The 18,790-nt window shown below is 41.5% G+C and overlaps 1 protein-coding gene across 1 annotated transcript in view; it reads left to right on the top strand.

Moving 5' to 3' along the window:
- The window catches only part of LOC143766616 (serine protease ami-like), a 558,097-nt gene that overhangs the window by 482,865 nt on the left and 56,442 nt on the right, over window positions 1-18,790 (top strand). The window contains exon 3 of the mRNA XM_077254425.1: window positions 11,935-12,073. Coding sequence (XP_077110540.1) covers window positions 11,935-12,073 — 139 coding nt within the window. The remainder of the gene's footprint in view (window positions 1-11,934; window positions 12,074-18,790) is intronic.

The raw sequence follows: 18,790 nt of genomic DNA, 5'->3' as shown, positions 1-18,790 counted from the left end.
CCCAGCAGAAATGTTAGAATCAACAATTATTTTAATTCCCAAACACAATTCGGACTTAACCCTTGTTAATAATTACAGGCCAATTTCCTTAATCAATACAGATCTGAAAATTTACTCCAAGCTAATTGCAAATAGGCTCAAATCCTGTTTGCCGTTATTGATTCATGGGGACCAAATGGGTTTTATAACAGGTCGTCAAGCGTCAGATGGTACTAGAAGACTTATCAACTCGATTAAATTGATTCATTCCTCTAAAGTGCCATCTGTAATTATTACTCTAGACGCTGAAAAGGCTTTTGACCGATTAAATTGGCTTTATTTAACATCAGTACTTCAAAAATTTGGGTTTAATGAAAAATATATCAACAGCGTAATGGCACTCTATTCAAAACCAACAGCCAAAATCTATGCAAACAATTACTCCTCTACACCATTTAACATTTCAAATGGTACACGACAAGGGTGCCCTTTATCTCCGCTGCTTTTTATTTTATCAATGGAACCACTGGCGCAATCAATTAGGCAAAATAATTCCATAAAAGGTCTACAAACGCGAACACGCCATTATAAGATAGGGCTCTTTGCCGACGACATGATGTTTACCCTGACGGACCCCTATGAATCAGTTTCGGAGCTACCCAAAACCCTTCAATTTTTTTCAACTATTACCTTTTTTAAGATAAACGAAAATAAATCCAAAATATTGCCATTTTACTTGACGGAATTAGAAACAAAGAAAATAAAAGATATAGTTTCATTCAGTTGGTCAGAAGGAGACCTAGACTATTTAGGTACAATCATTTAAAAAAACTTAGACACATTAATAAAGAAAAACTTGAACAAACTCTTGGAAAATATAAACAAAGACCTGGCTTTCCTCGGTACTAAAGACCTCTCATGGTGGGGCAGAGTATTGGCAACTAACATTTTTATCGTCCCAAAAATCTCTTATATACTGAGAACACTTCCCCTAAAAATCAACACTTCCTACCTGACTAGCTTCCAATCAACAATAAATACGTTTATTTGGAATAAAAAAAGGGCCCGCATTTCCACAAACATTCTATATAAATGCATGGAATTTGGGGGCATAGGCTTACCAAACATTACAGCTTTATATCTATCGAATTTAATAAAACAAAGCCAGTATTGGTTCATGAAAGAAGATCCTCCGAATTGGCTTGACCTTGAAATTGAACTTAACAATAGGAAATCTCCCAAAGAATTGGTTTTTGACCATATTCTCAACAGACCTTATAAGGCCTACGCCCATCACCCTATCTTTTCTCCCATTATATATGCCTGGAATAAACTGTCCAAACGGAAGAGAGGCTCCAACAGGAAAATCCTCCTCCAAAATACCACTATAGAGATTATCATGCTTACCCAAAATATTAACCCTTCCCCCATATGGAGAGACAATGGGATTCAAAAATTAAATGATATCCATGATGGGGTTAAATTTCTCACCTTCAGCTCTATTAAACAAAAATTTTAAATACCCTCCTCAGCCTTTTTCCCTTACATGGTACTAAAGGACCAAGCTCAAAAATTCATTACAAACAAACCAAAAATATCTGAAGCAACTATTAATTTACTAAAAAAACCCACACACAATTTATTTTGGAGTAACAAGCAAATATATCGGTGGTTTAACAATGACACACAATTTAATAAGTTAGCTCATATGATAAAATGGGAAGGGGATCTGAATGTAACGTTCACTCCAGAACAGTGGGAAAATGCAATCCACTTTACTTATGCATCAAACATCTGCATGACACTGAAAGAGGCCTACTATAAAATAATAACAAGATGGTACTATACTCCGGCTCGCCTTTCTCATCTGCTGTCAGGAGGATCTCCATTATGCTGGAGAGAATGTGGAGAGCGTGGAAGTTTGCTACATGTGCTTTGGTCATGCCCCCGGGTAAAACCCTTATGGAGGCAAGCCATAAAATTAATTAACAAATTATTAACAGGTAATATTATAGTTACTGTATTTTCTGGCGTATAAGATGACTGGGCGTATAAGACGACCCCCCAACTTTACCAGTTAAAAAATAAAATCTTCTTAAAAGTCGGGGGTCTTCTTATACACCGTATGTCGTCTTATAGGGCCGGTGAATATGTGCATTTTGGGGGGGGGAGTGATCCTGATGACGACGAGGGGGCGTCTCACAGGAAAGTGAGTATCCCCCATTATCTTATCATAGCGCTGCAGCGTGGGGTCTCTGTGCTGGGAGCGGCGGCTGCTGTGCTGTGGTGCGGCGGCTCCTCTTCTGCAGTGTGGGGCCTCTGTGCTGTGGGGTGGCGGCGGCGTATCTTTATGCAGTCGGGGCTCCTCCGGCATCTCATTAAAGCCTGGAAGCCCCGCCGGCAACTCCATCGGTACAATGCGGTGGCCTCCGGGAAAATGGCCGCTGCTCAGATTCAGATCTCGTCCCGAGATCTCGGGAGACGAGATCTGAATCTGAGCAGCGGCCATTTTCCCGGAGGCAGCTCAATAGGTGCGATGCAGTGGCCTCCGGGAAAATGGCCGCTGGGGGCTGCGCATGCTCAGATTCAGATCTCGTCCCGAAATCTCGGGACACGAGATCTGAATCTAAGCAGCGGCCATTTTCCCAGAGGCCACCGCATTACACCGATGGAGTTGCCGGCGGGGCTTCCAGGCTTTGAGATGCCGGAGGAGCCCCGACTGCATGAAGATACGCCGCCGCCACCGCCCCACAGCACCAGAGGCCCCACACTGCAGAAGAGGAGCCGCCGCACCACAGCACAGCAGCCACCGCTCCCAGCACAGAGACCCCACGCTGCAGCGCTACGATAAGGTAATGGGGGATACTCACTTTCCTGTGAGACGCCCCCTCGTCGTCATCAGGACCACTCCCCCCCCCCACCCACCATATACACCCGGCGTACAAGGCGATTCCCGGCGTACAAGACGACCCCCGACTTTTAAGAAGATTTTCAGGGGTTAAAAAGTCGTCTTATACGCCGGAAAATACGGTACCCCTGCAATGGCCTTGTTGTCCCTGAACTGGGAAAAAATAGACACAAATGTGAGATCTCTTATCATCCATATCTGCCTTGTGGTCAAACAAATCATAGCTTTCCATTGGAAGAATCCGATTTTACCGGCTTTTACTGAAATTATAGACCAAATTAACTTACACAAGACATACGAAGAAAACTTCGCAATAGCAAATAATTACTATACGAAACATGATAGGAAATGGAAGAAATGGGTCGAGGTAAACTCCAACCTATCGCATTAAAAGGAAAGATGATGGCTTCTACATACCTGTGAGGATATTACAATTTATTATATGCTATATGCTATTATTATATGCTATTATATGTTACTATATGTTAATCTGTTAAAAAATTGTTAATCATTATCAAATTTTGTTTAAAATGGTCAGCGTGTCCACAATGTGGTTCTTACCTTTCCCCAAACCCACCCTCCCCTACCTCCCTCTCTCTCCTTCCCCTATTCACTTGTGAGCTGACTCCACATGCTAATATTAAATTTCAAAGATATAATACAATTATTTGAATAAGTATGATCACAGGTTACCTTTCCCCAAACCCGTCCCCTCTACCTCCCTCCCTCTCCTTACCCCTATTCCCTTGCGAGCTGACTATATGATTATTTCCACATGCTAATATTACATTTCAAAGTTATAATAAAAATTATTTGAACATAAAAAAGCAGTTGGTTTGCACAATGGCGTACAAACAGCAATGCAGCTATCAGGGAGCCTTATAAGGCAGCCTAATAAGCTACAGAGCTGATGCACAAAAATATAGCCTCCACTGTCCCTGCAAAGAAAAGGTGGTGTTAGACAGTGGAAGACAGCACAAGCGGTTTGGGGGTTAATCCTCCCTCCCTAACAATATCCCTGCTTCTGATGAAGCTGCAGCAACCTCTCCCTATGCTGAGATCGGCAGAAGTCAGATGGCGGTCGGCGTGCACGCCCATTTATAGCCCCTGTGATGCCGCAGAAAGCAAGCCAATCGCTGTCATGCCCTTCTCTAAGATGGTGGGGACCGGGACCTATGTCATCATGTTGCCCACACTCTGCATCCTCCTTCATTGGCTGAAAAATGGCGCTGAAAGCGTCATATGAAATGCGACTTTGGCGCGAAGATCGCCGACCTCATGGCCGATCCCACACTGGGATCGGGTCGGGTTTCATGAAACCCGACTTTGCCGAAAGTCGGCGATTTTTGAATTTGTCCAATCCGTTTTGCTCAACCCTACATGACAGGATGGGGGCGCAGAACGGGAGCAGCACATGACAGGATGGGGAGCAGGATGAGAGCAGCATATGAAAGGATGGGGCACTGGATGAGAGCAGCACATGACAAAAAGGGGGCGCAGGATGGGAGCAGCACATGTTAAGATGGGGGTGCAGGATGGGAGCAGCACATAACAGGATGGGGATGCAGAATAGGAGCAGCACATAAGAGGATGGGGGCGCAGGATGAGAGCAGCACATGACAGGATGGGGTCGCAAGATGATAGCAGCACATGACAGGATTGGGGCGCAGGATGGGAGCAGCACAGGACAGAATGGGGGCACAGGATGGGAGCAGCACATGACAGAATGGAGGCGCAGGATGGGAGCAGTACATGACAGAATGGGGGTGCAAGTTGCAGGCAGCACATGACAGGATGGGGGCGCAGGATGAAAGCGGCACATTACAGAATGGGGGCGCAGGATGAGAGCAGCACATGACAGGATGGGGCGTAGCATAGAAGCAGCACATGACAGGATGGGGACGCAGGATGGGAGCAGCACATGTCAAGTTGGGGGTGCAGAATGGGAGCAGCATATGACAGAATGGGGCGCAGGATGGGAGCAGCACATGACAGCATGGGGGTGCAGGATGAGAGCAGCACATGACAGCATGGGGCACAGGATGGGTGCAGCACATTACAGAATGGGGGCACAGGATGGGAGCAGCACATGACAGGATGGGGGCACAGGATGGGTGCAGCACATTACAGAATGGGGGTGCAGGATGGGAGCAGCACATGACGGAATGGAGGTGCAGGATGGGAGCAGCACATGAGAGAATGGGGGTGCAGGATGGGAGCAGTACATGACAAAATGGTTGCGCAGGATGGGGGCAGCACATTACAGAATGGGGCGCAGGATGGGAGCAGCACATGACAAAATAGGGGTGCAGGATGAGAGCAGCACATGACAGGATGGGGGTGCAGGATGAGAGCAGCACATGACAAAATGGGGGCACAAGATGAGAGCAGTATGTGACAGGATTGGGACGCAGGATGGTGCAGCACATTACAGAATGGGGGTGCAGGATGTTAGCAGCACATGACAGGATGGGGGTGCAGGATGGGAGCAGCAAATGACAGAATGGGGGTGCAGGATGTGAGCAGCACATGACAAAATGGAGATGCAGGATGGGGGCTGCACATTACAGAATGGGGGCGCAGGATGGGAGCAGCACATTAGAGAATGGGGGTGCAGGATGGGAGCAGCACATGACAGAATGGGGGCGCAGGATGGGGCAGCACAATACAGAATGGGGGCGCAGGATGGGAGTAGCACATTACAGAATGGGGTTACAGGATGGGAGGAGCTCATTACACAATGGGGACACAGGATGAGAGCAGCACTTTACAGAATGTGGGCACAGGATGGGAGCAGCACATTACAGAATGGGGAAGCAGGATGGGAGCAGCACATGACAGAATGGGGGCGCAGGATACAGGCAGCACATGACGGGATGGGGGCGCAGGATGAAAGCGGCACATTACAGAATGAGGGCGTAGGATGGGAGGAGCACATGACAGGATGGGGAAGCAGGATGGGAGCAGCACATGTCAAGTTATGGGTGCTGAATGGGAGCAGCATATGACAGAATGGGGGCGCAGAATAGGAACAGCACATGACAGAATGGGGGCGCAGGATGGGATCAGCACATGACAAAATGGTTGCGCAGGATGGGGGCAGCACATTACAGAATGGGGCCGAAGGATGGGAGCAGCACATTACAGAATGGGGGTGCAGGATGGGAGCAGCACATGACAGGATGGGGGTGCAGGATGTGAGCAGCACATGACAGGATAGTGGTGCAGGATGAGAGCAGCACATGACAGGATGGGAGCGCAGGATGAGAGCAGCACATGACAGGATTGGGGCGCCGGATGGGTGCAGCACATTACAAAATGGGGTTGCAGGATGGGAGCAGAACATGACAGAATGGGGGTGCAGGATGGGAGCAGCACATGACAGAATGAGGGCGCAGGATGGGGCAGCACATTACAGAATGGGGATGCAGGATGGGAGCAGCACATCACAGAATGGGGTGCAGGATGGGAGCAGCACATTACAGAATGGGGGTGCAGGATGGGGCAGCACAATACAGAATAAGGTTACAGGATGGGAGGAGCACATGACAGGATGGGGACACAGGATGGGAGCAGCACTTTACAGAATGGGAGCACAGGATGGGAGCAGCACATTACAGAATGGGGAGCAGGATGGGAGCAGCACATGACAGAATGGGGTGAAGGATGCAGGCGGCACATGACAGGATTGGGGTGCAGGATGAAAGCGGCACATTACAGAATGGGGGCGCAGGATGGGAGCAGCACATGACAGGTTGGGCATAGGATAGAAGCAGCACATGACAGGATGGGGACGCAGGATGGAAGCAGCAAACGTCAAGTTGGGGGTGCAGGATGGGAGCAGCATATGACAGGATGGGGAAGCAGGATGGGAGCAGCACATGACAGAATGGGGGCGCAGGATGGGAACAGCACTTTACAGAATGGGAGCACAGGATGGGAGCAGCACATTACAGAATGGGGAGCAGGATGGGAGCAGCACATGACAGAATGGGGGCGCAGGATGCAGGCAGCACATGACAGGATTGGGGTGCAGGATGAAAGCAGCACATTACAGAATGGGGGCGCAGGATGGGAGCAGCACATGACAGGTTGGGCGTATTATAGAAGCAGCACATGACAGGATGGGGACGCAGGATGGGAGCAGCAAATGTCAAGTTGGGGGTGCAGGATGGGAGCCGCATATGACAGGATGGGGAAGCAGGATGGGAGCAGCACATTACAGAATGGGGTGCAGGATGGGAGCAGCACATGTCAAAATGGTTGCGCGGGCAGGGGGCAGCACATTTCAGAATAGGGCTGAAGGATGGGAGTAGAACATTAAAGAATGGGGATGCAGGATGGGAGCAGCACATGACAGGTTGGGGTGCAGGATGAGAGCAGCACATGACAGTATGGGGGTGCAGGATGAGAGCAGCACATGACAGGATTGGGGCACAGGATGGGTGCAGCACATGACAAAATGACTGCCTCCCGAAGAAGCAGCAGCGAAACACGTGTTGGGGTATCTGTGCAGTGACTGGCGGTATCCTATGGGTAAGATGTACTTCCATTGCATATGCTTTTGATTTGGGCTCCTTCTTTTATGGGTATATTTATGTATTTACTACTTGTCACCGGTTTGGTGATTTTACTGCAATTTTACACACACTGGGGAGGTAGCCGTTTGGTATTATGTGGATCCTGCCCATTTTTATACATACTTTTACTGAGGTTACTCATATATATGCTGTTCATGTAAAACCATTAATATATGTATACTTTTGATATCTGCTGAGTATACCCTTGTTACGGATAGCCTGTCACTGCCTGTTTTGCATCATCGTCTGTTTGACCGTCCAGTGATTTTGATTTTATTGTTCGCACTTAGTGTTTGCCTGTTTTTGTACCTAAATATTAATAAAGTTGTACATACATTTTTCTAAACTACCTTTTTGGCAAATAAGCATTTATTGAGTACAAATGGTTACATTTGGGAATTATAGGCTCTTTTTTCTTCTATGATTGTCATATTGCCCTTCAAAGAATATCTCCCATGAATATGGTCTTTTCATATTATTGGCTCTGGTATGTTTATCTCTTTACAGAATGGGGGCGCAGGATGGGAGCAGCACATGACAGAGTGGGGGTGCAGGATGGGAGCAGCACATGACAAAATGGTTGCGCAGGAAGGGGGCAGAACATTACACAATGGGGCCAAAGGATGGGAGCAGCACATTACAGAATGGGGGTGCAGGATGGGAGCAGCACATGACAGGATGGGGATGCAGGATGAGAGCATCACATGACAGGATGGGGGTGCAGGATGGGAGCAGCACATGACAGAATGGGGGTGCAGGATGGGAGCAGCATATGACAAAATGGGGGCACAGGATGGGGCAGCACATTACAGAATGGGGGTGCAGGATGGGAGAAGCACATGACAGAATGGGGGCGCAGGATGGGAGCAGCACATCAGAGAATGGGGGCGCAGGATGGGAGCAGTACATTACAGAATGGGGTCGCAGGATGAGAGCAGCACATGACAGGATGGGGGCACAGGATTGGATCAGCACATGACAGGAGGGGGAGATGAGAACAGCACATGACAGGATGGGGCGCAGGATGGGTGCAGCACATTACAGAATGGGGCGCAGGATGGGAGCAGCACATAACAGCATGGGGGTGCAGGATGAGAGCACCGTATGACAGGATGGGGCTCAGGATGGAAGCACCACATAGACAGGATTTGGGCACAGGATCAGAGCATATGACAGGATGAGGGCACAGGAAGAGTGTAGCACATGACAAGATAGAGGCGCACAAAACAGGATGAGGGCGCAGGATATGAGCACATGACAGGAAGGGGGCGCAGGATGGAAGCAGCACATAACAGTATGGATACCATATACCAATATAAATACCAGCCACCTGGGCATAGAACGGGTTCAATAGCTAGTTTGATATAACCACTAGTGATGAGCGAGTGTACTCGTTGCTCGGGTTTTCCCTAGCATGCTCGGGTGACCTCTGAATATTTGTTAGTGTTCAGAGATTTACCGTAATTTTCATCACTGCAGCTGAATGATTTACAGCTGTTAGCCAGGCTGAGTACATTTGGGGGTTGCCTGGTTGCTAGGTAATCCCCACATGTAATCAAGCTGGCTAATAGCTGTAAAATCATGCTGCTGAGGCGATGAAAACTTAATCTCCAAGAAGTCATAAACACTCGAAGACCACCCGAGCATGCTCGGGAAAACCTGAGCAACGAGTACACTCGCTCATCACTAGGGTTGAGTGAAACAGATCGGCCAATTTCAAAAGTCGGCCGGCTTTTGGGAAAGTCGGGTTTCGTGAAACCCGACCCGATCTCACTGTGGGATCGGGTCGGCCGTCGGCGATCTTCGCTGCAAAGTCGGGTTTCGTTTTTATATATATATATATATATATATATATATATATATATATATATATATATATATATATGTCATTGAGATATATATATATATATATATATTTATATTTACTTCAGTGCAATATATGTGAAAAGCCGGTAATTCAATTGCCGGCTTTTCATTTCTCCTGCCTAAACCCGACATGATATGAGACATGGTTTACATACAGTAAACCATGTCATATCCCCCTTTTTTTTGCATATTCCACACTACTAATGTTAGTAGTGTGTATGTGCAAAATTTCGGCGCTGTAGCTTGTAAAATAAAGGGTTAAATCGCGGAAAAAATTGGCGTGGGCTCCCACGCAATTTTCTCCGCCAGAGTGGTAAAGCCAGTGACTGAGGGCAGATATTAATAGCCAGGAGAGGGTCCATGGTTATTGGCCCCCCCTTTGGCTAAAAACATCTGCCCCCAGCCACCCCAGAAAAGGAACATCTGAAAGATGTGCCTATTCTGGCACTTGGCCACTCTCTTCCCACTCCCGTGTAGCGGTGGGATATGGGGTAATGAAGGGTTAATGCCACCTTGCTATTGTAAGGTGACATTAAGCCAGATTAATAATGGAGAGGCATCAATTATGTCACCTATCCATTATTAATCCAATTGTATGAAAGGGTTAAAAAAACACACACACATTATTTAAAAGTATTTTAATTAAATAAACACATAGGTTGTTTTAATATTTTTTTGCTCTCTCAATCCAGCTGAAGACCCTCGCTTGGCAAAATAATAAACCCACAATATACATACCCTCTGATGACCTGTCACGTCCCACGAGGTAATCCATCTGAAGGGGTTAAAATATTTTACAGGCAGGAGCCCTGCTAATGCAGCTGTGCTCGTGCCTGTAAGCCCCGGCGAATGAAGGAAATGTAGGTCAATGACCTATAGTTACCTTCAGTCATGGTGATGTGCCCTCTGCTAGATGTCCTCATGAAATGCAGCCTGGGAACTTTGTCCCACGCTTGACGTCATATGAGGACATCCAGTAGAGGGCGCATCACCGCGACTGAAGGTAACTATAGGTCATTGACCTACATTTCCTTCATTCGCCGGGGATTACAGGCACGAGCACAGCTGCATTAGCAGGGCTCCTGCCTGTAAAATATTTTAACCCCTTCAGATGGATTACCTCGTGGGACGTTACAGGTCATCAGAGGCTATGTATATTGTGGGTTTATTATTTCGCCAAGCGAGGGTCTTCAGCTGGATTGCGAGAGCAATAAAATATTAAAACAACCTGTGTGTGTATTTCATTAAAATACTTTTAGATAATGTGTGTGTGTTTTTTTAACCCTTTCATACAATTGGATTAATAATGGATAGGTGACATAATTGACGCCTCTCCATTATTAATCTGGCTTAATGTCACCTTATAATAGCAAGGTGGCATTAACCCTTCATTACCCCATATCCCACCGCTACACGGGAGTGGGAAGAGAGTGGCCAAGTGCCAGAATAGGCGCATCTTCCAGATGTGCCTTTTCTGGGGTGGCTGGGGGCAGATGTTTTTAGCCATGGGGGGGCCAGTAACCATGGACCCTCTCCTGGCTATTAATATCTGCCCTCAGTCACTGGCTTTACCACTCTGGCGGAGAAAATTGCGCGGAGCCCACGCCAATTTTTTCCGCGATTTAACCCTTTATTTTACAAGCTACAAAACGCCGAAATTTTGCACATACACACTACTAACATTAGTAGTGTGGAATATGCAAAAAAAGGGGGATATGACATGGTTTACTGTATGCAAACCATGTCTCATATCATGTCGGGTTTAGGCAGGAGAAATGAAAAGCCGGCAATTGAATTACCGGCTTTTCAACATTATCGCGCTGAAGCAAATATTAAAAAAGTATGCTTCCCCATTGACTTGCATTGGGTTTCGTGTTTTGGCCAATCCCCGACCCCAACTTTTCAGTAAGATTGGCCCATTTCACTTGACCCGACTTTTGAGAAAGTTGGGTTTCGTGAAACCCGACTCGATCTCAAAAAATGAAAAGTCGCTCAACCCTACTCATCACTAATAACAACTAGTTGTGCTCCTATCTTTGATGACTAGTGATGTCTACTGATATGCTAATTATGCATTGCCTAGGCCAGATAGTTTGTTGACTTTGAAAACAGAGGAGGAAAACTATGAAAGTGTATTGCCACACTGTCTTACCCTCACCCTGTGTTGTCTGAGTAGCGTTATGCCCACAATAAAAGGACAGCGGGCATTTGGTGGTATTTATGTGTCCAGCCCTGCAAATTGCAGGCAGGTAGGACAATTTATAATTGATGATGACATACCCTGCAGTTTCCATTGTCTTTTGAATATTGATTTTTTTCACGGGGATATATTTTTGTCTGGGAACTAATTACTCACTGTGGTGTTTTTTGAATATCCTTAGTCTAGATTAGCCATTAATAGGCCCTATTAGGGTCAGCCGCCGAAGATGAGATATTTAGAAGAGTGCCATCTGTTAATGAACATAAAGAATATTAAAGGTTTTTTTTACATAACTAAAAAAGGGGATAACTAGCAAGTATACAAGTTAAAAGTTTTATTGTGATGTGCTTGTAAAAGAGTCAATGAGTAAAAGCTAACATTTATTTATTCTAATCTTTCAGTATCAATACAACTCTGCAAGCTGTCCTAGGGATTAAGTCTCTGTCTGACCCCAAAAAGTTAGTTTATGATATTGAAACTCAAGTAATACATCCTGAGTATAACACATCTAATAAACGCCATGATTTACTTCTTCTGAAGGTAAGACTATTCGCCTCATGGTTTGCTCACACTTGCAAATAAATTAGACGAATGCAATCTGATAAAAAATCGGATTGCATTCAGGCCTCTGTTATTCTATGATTGTGTGCTCATCTGCGTTATTTTTTTCAGCTCCCATAGGATCGAGATCGGACTGAAAAAAAAAATGCAGCATGCTGTGAATGCATGCGGAATTCAGATCCCATGCACCCATACAAGTCTATGGGTGCGTGTGAAACATTGCACTGCACTGAGATGTCACCCGAGTGCAGTGCAATGCTCGCAAATGTTGGCTATTGAGGAGATGGAGAAATTAAGTTCTCTGTCTCCTCTGCACCTGTGCTGCAATTCTCTGATGCAAGTAGTGTAGCAGTCATATTACTCATCAAACTCAATTTGACAGGTGGACACGCCCCTATCAAGATGTATCAAAGTGTGTAACCCCTCCCCTCCCCTTGTCTTCTAACAGCAGCTGTGTGGCCGCTCCCCCTCCCTTTTTATATAGTTTAATATTATCACTGTATTTGATACGGTGAATATTATCTCCGTAATTGTTTTATATTAGATGTTTATATGATATATTAAGATTAGTCATGTTTGATAATCCTGTGATAGGGAGTGTGCGGGTGTGTTTCTACAGTATTATTCTGTTGTGAGCTTGAAGTCTGGGCACTATAACTGCTAACAGCTGCTAAGATTTTCTGTGGTGCAGATACAAGCACTCAGCTTGCTAGCAGCTGTTAAAATGTATCTGTACTGACCACTAACTAGATGTCAGGTTGTGTGATATAGTTTAATTTGTTAATACAGTGAATATTATCCCAGTAATTGTTTTATATTAGATGTTTATATGATATATTAAGATTAGTCTTGTTTGATAAGCCAGTGTTCTGACATTTTCATAAACCAATAGTCCCAATAATATTTATCTGGACTGCAGATAATTAATTAAAAAGCGCATAAAACGTGTTAAATAGACATTACACCAAAATCATTGCGAATCAAAATGTATTAAATTGATTACTGATACGCGGCCAACAAGTTGATAATAATATCAAAAGTGTATAAAAACGCATAAAGCGTGTTAAATAGACATTACACCAAAATCATAGCGAATCAAAATGTATTAAATTGATTACTGATACGCTTCCAACAAGTTGATAATAATATCAAAAGTGTATAAAATCGCATAAAGCGTGTTAAATAGACATTACACCAAAATCATAGCGAATCAAAATGTATTAAATTGATTACTGATACGCTTCCAACAAGTTGATAATAATATCAAAAGTGTATAAAATCACATAAAGCGTGTTAAATAGACATTACACCAAAATCATAGCGAATCAAAATGTATTAAATTGATTACTGATACGCTTCCAACAAGTTGATAATAATATCAAAAGTGTACCAACAATTTTGTATAACAGCTGTGTTTCTCCTGATTTTTCTAGCGCGGCTCGCTGAGCATTACCACTGCACATTACTTTAATAATAATAATGATAATAATAATAAAAATATGAATATTATTGAATATAATGTTTTACATATGTTACAGTATTTTATTTTTCCCGGTGTTACTTTTGTTCATGTATTACCGGATTCTTCTGCAGTTGTGATTCTCACCTTTCTATATAAACAGTGCAATAATTCACACCCACGGCCAGTTTTCTGTTAAAAATATGAATATTATTGAATATAATGTTTTACATATGTTACAGTGTTTTATTTTTCCTGGTGTTACTTTAATAATAATAATGATAATAATAATAATAATAATCATACACCGCAAAATTGTGTCAATATTGGACTACTATGAAATTTTCCATAAAAATCTTCGTGGCTATCCCAAGACACGTGAGAAACAATTGCATGACTTTTAGGGGTTTATGGTTCTCTACAATAAACACCATGTGTAGAAATTTGGTTCTAGAACTTGTTGGATTAGTGAATATAATAACGTTTGTCATATTTTATAACATACAGCTAATGATTCTTGCTTTCAACTTGTTTGTAACTGGATTAAAATAAAGAATAATGAGCTAGTTGATTTGGGTGATATTGTAAAACCATTTATTGTTTCTACTACTTGGCAATTGTTACATTCAGTTATTTTTATTTATTTATTTATTTATTTTTCTTGGTTAAGGGATCACGGATGTTTTAAAAAACTTTGAATAAATAACTGTGCATACATAAGAAACCTTGCGATATATCTGGCTAAAAATAGTTAACTGTGTGAAGTAAAGCATGGTAGAATTCCCACTAGCTGACCAAACACAGAATTTGCTAGCAGCTGTCGTCCTTGAACGTCCTCTAAGAATTTAAACAATTATTTAGACCAGTGAAGACAAGTGCAGTTTTGATTAAATTGATAATTACAATTAGAACGAGTTAAATTTGAAAATGTTGACGAAATAAAAGCTGTTACTCTATTCTGGGTGAGTCTGTGTACAGGCTGCAGGGGCTGCAGTCAGAAAAGTGTGTAACCCCCCTCATCCCCTCCCTGTCAGCCAGCTGTCCTCAGTGCCTGGCTGGCCCCTTTTGATATAGTTTAATTTGTTAATACAGCGAATATTATCCCAGTAATTGTTTTATATTAGATGTTTATATGATATATTAAGATTAGTCATGTTTGATAATCCAGTGATAGGGAGTGTGCGGGTGTGTTTCTACAGTATTATTCTGTTGTGAGCTTGAAGTCTTGGTACTATAACTGCTAACAGCTGCTAAGATTTTCTGTGATGCAGATACAAACACGCCACTTGCTAGCAGCTGTTAAAATGTATCTGTACTGACCACTAACTAGATGTTAGGTTGTGTGATATAGTTTAATTTGTTAATACAGCGAATATTATCCCAGTAATTGTTTTATATTAGATGTTTATATGATATATTAAGATTAGTCTTGTTTGATAAGCCAGTGTTCTGACATTTTCATAAACCTATAGTCCCAATAATATTTATCTGGACTGCAGATAATTAATTAAACCAGCAGATAATTAATTAAAATCGCATAAAGCGTGTTAAATAGACATTACACCAAAATCATAGCGGATCAAATTGTATTAAATTGATTACTGATACGCTTCCAACAAGTTGATAATAATATCAAAAGTGTATAAAATCGCATAAAGCGTGTTAAATAGACAGTACACCAAAATCATAGCGAATCAAAATGTATAAAAATGATTACTGATACGCTTACAACAAGTTGATAATATCAAAAGTGTATAAAATTGCATAAAGCGTGTTAAATAGACATTACACCAAAATCATAGCGAATCAAAGTGTATTATTTTATTTATAGTCCCAATAATATTTATTTGACCAGCAGATAATTAATTAAAATCGCATAAAGCGTGTTAAATAGACATTACACCAAAATCATAGCGGATCAAATTGTATTAAATTGATTACTGATACGCTTCCAACAAGTTGATAATAATATCAAAAGTGTACCAATAATATTTATTCTCTTTTTATTGACATTTTCATAAACCTATAGCGCCAATAATATTTATTTGACCACCAGATAATTAATTAAAATCGCATAAAGCGTGTTAAATAGACAATACACCAAAAGCATAGCGAATCAAAATGTATTAAATTGATTACTGATACGCTCCCAACAATTTGATAATATCAAAAGTGTACCAACAATATTTATTCTCTTTTATTGACATCGGATATCGTAGTGCCTGTGCCGTCTATTTGCACACAATCATTTTGAATCCGTGTTTTGCTGACCTTAAACATTTTGTATAACAGATGTGTTTCTCCTGATTTTTCTAGCGCAGCTCGCTGAGCGTTACCACTGCACTCATTTCTCTTTGCGGCTTCTGAATGTACACTATTCTCACCCATAGACAACTTTCCTTTAAAAAATACGAATATTATTGAATATAATGTTTTACATATGTTACAGTATTTTATTTTTCCTGGTGTTACTTTAATAATAATAATGATAATAATAATAATAATAATCATACACCGCAAAATTGTGTCAATATTGGACGACTATGAAATTTTCCATAAAAATCTTCTTGGTTAACCCAAGACATGTAAGAAACAAATGCATGACTTTTAGCACCGCCACAGACACGTATATTATTCCATCTTTCTTTAATTCAACATTATTTTATCACATATTAATTTCACAGATGTCTGTGCCGTCTATTTGCACACAACCATTTGAATCCATGTTTTGCTGACCCTAAACATTTTGTATAACAGATGTGTTTCTACTGATTTTTCTAGCGCAGCTCGCTGAGCGTTACCACTGCACTCATTTCTCTTTGCTGCTTCTGAATGTACACTATTCTTACCCATAGACAGTTTTCCTTTAAAAAATATGAATATTATTGAACATAATGTTTTACATGTGTTACAGTATTTTATTTTTCCTGGTGTTACTTTAATAATAATAATGATAATAATAATAATAATAATCATACACCGCAAAATTGTGTCAATATTGGACGACTATGAAATTTTCCATAAAAATCTTCTTGGTTAACCCAAGACATGTAAGAAACAAATGCATGACTTTTAGCACCGCCACAGACACGTATATTATTCCATCTTTCTTTAATTCAACATTATTTTATCACATATTAATTTCACAGATGTCTGTGCCGTCTATTTGCACACAACCATTTGAATCCATGTTTTGCTGACCCTAAACATTTTGTATAACAGATGTGTTTCTACTGATTTTTCTAGCGCAGCTCGCTGAGCGTTACCACTGCACTCATTTCTCTTTGCTGCTTCTGAATGTACACTATTCTTACCCATAGACAGTTTTCCTTTAAAAAATATGAATATTATTGAACATAATGTTTTACATGTGTTACAGTATTTTATTTTTCCTGGTGTTACTTTAATAATAATAATGATAATAATAATAATAATAATCATACACCGCAAAATTGTGTCAATATTGGACGACTATGAAATTTTCCTTAAAAATCTTCTTGGTTAACCCAAGACATGTAAGAAACAAATGCTTGACTTTTAGCACCGCCACAGACACGTATATTATTCCATCTTTCTTTAATTCAACATTATTTTATCACATATTAATTTCACAGATGTCTGTGCCGTCTATTTGCACACAACCATTTTGAAACATGTTTTGCTGACCTTAAACATTTGTATAACAGCTGGGTTTCTCCTGATTTTTCTAGCGCAGCTCGCTGAGCGTTACCACTGCACTCATTTCTCTTTGCTGCTTCTGAATGTACACTATTCCCAACCACGGACAGTTTTCCTTTAAAAAATATGCGTATTGTTGAATATAATGTTTTACATATGTTACAGTATTTTATTTTATTAATAGTTACTTTTAACTATTCTTTTAGAGTGTCTAGTAGATTTATATTCTTTGCCTGATATATTTCTACACAAAGCTTCAAACTATTTTGTAATTTATAATGTATCACAGTAGTTTCATATGGAGTTACATCTTAGGCCCCATTCAGACTATTGTAATATCTGTAGCTTAAAATAGAGCCAAATAGCTACTTCCAAATCCGGACATACACCACTGATTTTAATGGGGTCTAAGGGGATTCTATCACGGTTTCCACATAATAGTTATGGAAAGAATAATGCTACAGAATTGGCCGCTCCAGTTATAAAACAAAAATGATGAAAATTATCCATGACGTTAATGTGAAAAAGGCTTATGCAGTGGGTTTATGGATCTCTACAATAAACACCATGTGTAGAAATTTGGTTCTAGAACTTGTTGGCTTAGTGAATATAATAACGTTTGTCATATTTTATAACATGCAGCTAATGATTCTTGCTTTCAACTTGTATGTAACGGGGTTAAAATAAAGAATAACGACCTAGCTGATTTGGGTGATATTGTAAAACCATTTATTGTTTCTACTATTGGCAATTGTTACATTCAGTTATTTTGATTTATTTATTTATTTATTTTTATTTTTATTTATTTATTTATTTATTTTTCCATGGAGTTTGTTAGTCATTACAATTATTTTTGCCCCCAAGATAGGCTATTAGAGGCACCAAGCTACATAAATGTGCAGGCTCCTGAATATTACAATTACAAAACATTCAAAGTTTGTTTCGCCACTTTTTGCAGATAATAAATCTTAATTTCTTTATAATCTGACTTTTAGTTATAGTTTGTCGCAGTTCTTTGGCGTTCTATGTATACCGCAAATTTTGCGTCCTTTCAGTGAATAATATAAGACAGATTATTTTTATTCAAAAAACACCTAACTTATGTATACTTTTAAAGCTTTGTTACATTTCTAGCCAGTCTACACCATGCTGTGTAACATAAATACATGCGGCCTTGTAGTGATTTAATATAGTGCACCAAACATGATATGGTTTTTGGTTTCTCTGAACTGACGCAAACAAAACATATAAGGTAGTACGGCACAAGACGTGAGCGTGCTCGCAGCTCAATCTTTATAGAAATAATACTTCTGCACTCATGGCCACTTCTCCTCCACCTTTGCCTCCTGAACTCATCATTCACTGTGAAATAATGCAAAAATCCAGCTTTGTGCTGATGGAGGCATCAACATTTTGCCATTATAAGTTTATGGCTCTGTAAAGAGAGGCGAGAATTGTCTTATGGTTAAGATATCTGGATGATGTTTTTGTACTATGGAGGGGCAGTGAATTGGAATTTCATAATTTTTTGGATAATTTGAATGACAATGATCTTGGAT

Source organism: Ranitomeya variabilis, chromosome 1, assembly GCF_051348905.1.
Source record: "Ranitomeya variabilis isolate aRanVar5 chromosome 1, aRanVar5.hap1, whole genome shotgun sequence".
Classification (NCBI taxonomy): Eukaryota; Metazoa; Chordata; class Amphibia; order Anura; family Dendrobatidae; genus Ranitomeya; species Ranitomeya variabilis.
This window is presented reverse-complemented; position numbering and strand designations above follow the sequence as displayed.